This window comes from Eimeria mitis, genomic scaffold, assembly GCF_000499745.2.
Source record: "Eimeria mitis Houghton genomic scaffold, Emh_scaff3977, whole genome shotgun sequence".
NCBI lineage: Eukaryota > Apicomplexa > Conoidasida > Eucoccidiorida > Eimeriidae > Eimeria > Eimeria mitis.
In genome coordinates this window covers 1,387-2,933 of record NW_013572313.1, presented here as the reverse complement: position 1 = coordinate 2,933, position 1,547 = coordinate 1,387, and the positions used below count along the sequence as shown (strand labels likewise).

Here is a 1,547-nt window from a genome sequence, read left to right as displayed (position 1 = left end):
TGCAGCACTCTTCAACAGGCATTGGAATATGCTCAGACGTGTGCAGCATGTGGATGGAAGGGTGTCGCCAAGTTGAGGATGTGATGGTCGCTTTGCAGTCGGGGCTAGAGAACCGGGAACCTCAGGCGGTTGGGAGAGTTGCTGCTCAGGCTGTACGCTTGATAGACTGGAGTGGAATGAGTTGCAAGGCCGGTTGAGAAGGCTAAGCATTGACACTTTGGCGTGCGAGTAGAGTCTGGAACTTAGTTGGTCATGCGGCGAGCTGCGAAGGTGAGATATCCCGATTTGAAGTTTGCCGCGCATTCCGCCCGTTCGGCAAGTGCGTACTTCGCAAGCTTTGCTGGGTGACGTTGAACCGAGCAAAGCCTGGGAGATGGGCGAGCTTGATGCATGGGGAAATGCGGCTGATGCTGGGTGTCCTCCATGTGGAAGGTTTGCACGGCAACTGGAAAGCTGCTGCACTGTTCAACAGGCATTGAAATATGCTCATACGTGTGCAGCATGTGGATGGAAGGGTGTCGCCGCGTTGAGGATGTGATGGTCGCTTTGCAGTCGGGGCTAGAGAACCGGGAACCTCAGGCGGTGGGGAGAGTTGCTGTTCAGGCTGTACGCGTGAACGACTCGAATGGAATGAGTTGCAAGGCCGGTTAAGAAGGCTGAACATTGACTCCTTGGCGTGCGAGTAGAGTTTTAAGTGCGTTGGTCATGCGGCCAGTGGGGGAAGTGGGATTGTCCGGTTCGAATTCGGCTGCGCTTGCTGGCGGCTCATGAAGTGTGTAGTTGGGAAGCTTGTTTGGGTGACATTGGATCGAGTCGTGGGATGTGGGGCAGTTTCATGCATTGAGAGGCGCGGCTGATGTTGGGTGGTCTCAATACGGCAGGTTTGCACGGCAACTGGAGAGCTGCTGCACCCCTCAACACGCAATCGAATATGCGTAGTGGTGCGGAGCATGGAGAGGGAGATGTTTTGCTTCGTTGAAGAGCTGAAGCCCGTTTTGCAGTCGGGGCTAGAGAAGCGGGACCTTCGGGCGGTTGGGAGAGTTGCTGGTGTGGCTTTATGTGTGATATACTCGAATGAAATGAACTGCAAGGCCGGTCGAGAGGGCTGGGCATTGACACTTTGGCGTGCGACTAGAGTCTGGAAGCTAGTTGGTCATGCGGCGAGTTGCGAAGGTGAGATATCCCAATTTGAATTTTGCCGCGCATTCCGGCCGTTCGGCAAGTGCGTACGTCGCAAACCTGGCTGGGTGACGTTGAGCCGAGCAAAGCCTGGGAGATGGGCCAGCTTGGTGCACGAGGAAATGCCGCTGATGCTGGTTGTCCTCTATTCGGAAGGTTTGCACGGCAGCTGGAAGGCTGCTGCACTGTTCAACAGGCATTGGAGTTTGCTCAGACGTGTGCAGCATCTGGATGGAAGGGTGTCGCCACGTTGAGGATGTGATGGTCGCTTTGCAGTCGGGGCTAGAGAAGCGGGAACCTCAGGCGGTTGGGGGATTTGCCGTTCAGGCTGTACGCGTGATATGGTCGAATGAAATGAACTGCAAGGG

At 55.5% G+C, this 1,547-nt stretch overlaps 1 protein-coding gene across 1 annotated transcript in view; it reads left to right on the top strand.

The window, feature by feature from the left end:
* Positions 1-501: 501 nt before the first annotated feature.
* EMH_0071280 (uncharacterized protein) overlaps positions 502-1,547 on the top strand; it is a gene marked incomplete at both ends in the record, with an annotated part of 1,768 nt that continues 722 nt past the window's right edge. The window contains 3 exons of the mRNA XM_013499082.1: positions 502-606; positions 882-1,136; positions 1,336-1,509. Coding sequence (XP_013354536.1) covers positions 502-606; positions 882-1,136; positions 1,336-1,509 — 534 coding nt within the window. The remainder of the gene's footprint in view (positions 607-881; positions 1,137-1,335; positions 1,510-1,547) is intronic.